The sequence below is a fragment of the Mesitornis unicolor genome, unplaced genomic scaffold, assembly GCF_000695765.1.
Source record: "Mesitornis unicolor isolate BGI_N332 unplaced genomic scaffold, ASM69576v1 scaffold12326, whole genome shotgun sequence".
Taxonomy (NCBI): Eukaryota; Metazoa; Chordata; class Aves; order Mesitornithiformes; family Mesitornithidae; genus Mesitornis; species Mesitornis unicolor.
Genome location: NW_010191710.1, coordinates 3,435 through 6,873, shown reverse-complemented (window position 1 = coordinate 6,873; position 3,439 = coordinate 3,435). Strand labels below are relative to the sequence as shown.

Below are 3,439 nucleotides of genomic sequence, written 5' to 3'. Positions count from 1 at the left end.
ATTTAAATCGAAGGCTGGCTGTTCTGAGCTGTAAGCTGCAGACCTCCGGCAAGACTTGAATGAGTAGCCTATCTTGTGGGTATGCTGTCACTGTAAAATGGGCAGCTAAGTCAGTGTAGCACTTACATTGTTACTGCCTTTGCCCTGTAAGGGTCTTGAATTACCAGCCATAACGTTGGTATGGCAGGTCTCCCTATGGAACTTATGTTTTATTATGCTTTTTTTTTTCCCCAGGTGATTCACCGCTGGGTGCCTTGCAGCAGAGATCCAAGTAGTCGGTCCCATATAGATAAAACCATCCTGCTGGTTCAAATCGAAGATAAATACGTTGCTGTTGTTGAAACTGGAGTCCTTGAACTTGGGGCTGAAGTGTAAAAATCTCTTTGATACTGAAACTTCCCCTTCTCCAATGGTTCAGAAGAGAGAAGGGTCCAGAAGCAGCTCCCAGGACACGAAACTTCGGTCCAGTTGTAGGAAAGGACTTGAAACACAGATTTGTCTAAGTCCCTTTCCCACAATAAACAAGTGTAAGAATTTTTTTAAGTTGTTAGCTGCTGAAGAAACATTTGCATGAAGGATAGATTTGTTGAGACATATCTTTTTGTTTATAAATTTTGTTTATGCATTGCGTAATGCTTTAAATCAACAAACTTTTCAGTTCTAAGATCAGAGCACCTCATATTTTTCTAATTGTTTTGCCAAAAATTGCTATGTCTTGTCACAGAGTGTGTGGAATCCATCCACCTTATTTTAAAGAAATTGACTACAAACCTTCAGTTTGGTGAAGCAGTGTAAAGGTTTCAGGTGTGGCAAGAAGAGACTGAACAGATGTATAGATTCTTATTCCTTATGAGCTAAACATTAATGAGAACTGCACTAATTTTTTTACAGCAATGCACTAAAAACAACCCTGAGATTGCTGAGAACATTTATTTATATATATAAATATAAGTATATAAAATACCGTTATTTAAATTGCCTTTGGGATTAATCCCCTCCCTCTCCATATACATGTTGATGGTAAGGGCTGTGCCATGGGTTTGGTTCTATGTTCTGTATTTTGTACAAGTGCATTTGCTGCATCCTCTTCATAATAAATGGTAAAATAACAAAAATATAGAAGAGCACCTGAGTATCCCTGTACTACATCAGACTCTCTTGTGGTGGCAGTGGTACCTCAAATTTGTACAAAATGTCTAGCTTTAAAGTGGACCCCCATACAACTTCCATCTGTCCTCCCTTCGCTAGCCATGGCTACTTTGCTTCTCTATACCCAGAGCTGGCTATGTTGTTTCATTGGCTCTTCTCTGGCAGGGACAGTTGTTGGAGGTTTTTTAGGGGAGGTGCAGGTCCATGGTTACTTCATGGATGCCTGAAGGGATTTTTTTATTCCATCCAATTCAAAAAGACAAAACAGCAACAACAAAACCCCAAAAACCAAAACAGCAAAAACTTGACTTCAGCTTTTAAAGAGCTTTTATAGAAGGCACAGCCCTACACTTGTATCACTTTTACCACCTTGCCTTTTCTTTCCCTTTAGTCTTCATTCTTTTCTATGACTTGAATTTTATTTTCTGTGATTATATATCTATGTAAGTGTAATTTGAGTATTTATAACTGTGAAGTTGAATTATTCATGTGTTACATATCCTAGGTTTTATTGTATTTTTTTAAAAGTGTGTATTCAGGGAAACAAGTAACTCAGAACTATCATGGGAGTGTGAGAGGGAAACTGGTTTGTTCTTGACTTGCAGTTCCTATGACTCACTTCTCTTAATCCGTAAGAAAAAAAATGTACCTGTTGTGATTGTTTCCTGTTTCTGACCTGTAATTAGGTAGGACTCTGTGGGGAAACTGCACACAGTCCTAGCTTTTGGGAGCAGCCATCTTCTTCCGAGTCACCTCTGCTTCTTTATGTGTAACGTAACCAGAAGAGACCTCTGATACACAACAGAGGTTACTGTAAGTGTTTCTCTGACATCGGAGAAACCTTGTCCATTATGTACCTAATGTAAGAGTGAAATTATATGGGATGTGGAAAAAAACAAAGGAAGAAACAGCTACCTGAGAATACTGGTACTCCAACTCGAGTCACTGTATGCCATCTAGCCGAGAAAGGGTAAGTCTGTGTGCCTGGTAGCTGGTCAGTTCTCAGTACCGTTCCCAGTGAGCTATACTGGGACCTTGCTTACATCATACACTATGCAAACTTGTACTCTAAATACTGTGCGTCTTACAGTTGCATATTACTGTTTGGTTCGTGCATATGCAGTCCCATTTAATCTTGGTGTAAAGGCACAGTTCTGGATCTGCCACCATTGAAATAATTCTGCTGTTCCACATAGTTTATCGTATGTGCACGTTCCAGTGTAGTTGAATTCATCTCCGGTGTATCTGAAAATGTAGTGCAGTAGATGAACCTGCTTCAGCAGTCTGGTAATGTTGCTGTCAGGAAAGAAGAAAATGTGTGAGTTTTGAATTGAAGGTGGTTTGGTTAAGGTTTTATTCTGTGTCAGTCCCTTCAGGTAATTGCAGGGTTCCCTGTATCACTAGGAATAATTGCCTCATGTTAGAAAGATAAATTTGTTTGAAAATAGGCCCCCTTTTGATATTAGTTGCACAAGGTTTTTTTTCTCGTACTGTAGCCTTGAGGTAACCAAATGACTGAAATACAAAATACATCCCTTTTTTATTTTTAACTTGACTGAAGCAACTTTCAGTGCATTAACCCTGGCTCTGAACAATCTCCTTCACTCTCTTCAGGGCAAGATAACGACAATGTCCGTTGCTGGTAATAACCATGGTAGGAATTAATGGCTTGTTAACATAAACATTCTGTGGAATATGTGACCGCCTGGAATTAGATCAGCAAACAGCAGACTGGGGAAAAGGAAAGGCTTTTTGTAAGGGGCAGAGAGAATTGATGGGTCTTTCAGTTTCTTATTTATTTTTAATCGTAAGGCTTTAGGTGTGTTGCCTTCAGGAGATGGATTTTAATGTGGCCGAGTTTGTGTCTTGGTTTCCACTGTACAAGTGACAACAATGTGTTTCTTTTCTCCTGACTCCCCACAGTGTCGATCTGGCCATGGAAACCTCTCTTCTAGATTGAGATAACTTCATCTTTTATTTTCTTCAGCCTTTGTCTCGATGCATAATATTTTTCTCCTGTTGAGAGCATGGAGATGAGTGTTTTCAAATCAGTCCTGTCAGTCCAGATTGAGTGAAGTGTAGAGCAGACTTTCTTTGTAAGACCTTTGGAAGCTTTCATAGGAACCCCAGTGTAGAGGAGTGCTTTAACTCTGTCCACTTGCATTGCTGTGATACTCTCTTGCCATAAGAACATTCCAATTAAGTCCCATTGGTTTAGCTACCAGGTAGATCCCAGTCTATTTTGTTTCTCTTCGATTGCTTTAAAGGTGGTATTTGACATAAAGACTGA

The 3,439-nt window shown here is 39.5% G+C and overlaps 1 protein-coding gene across 1 annotated transcript in view; it reads left to right on the top strand.

Moving 5' to 3' along the window:
* The window catches only part of LOC104542497 (pecanex-like protein 1), a gene marked incomplete at its 5' end in the record, with an annotated part of 24,459 nt that extends 23,496 nt beyond the window's left edge, over window positions 1-963 (top strand). The window contains 1 exon segment of the mRNA XM_010186833.1: window positions 235-963. Coding sequence (XP_010185135.1) covers window positions 235-375 — 141 coding nt within the window.
* Between the last annotated feature and the right edge of the window lie 2,476 nt (window positions 964-3,439).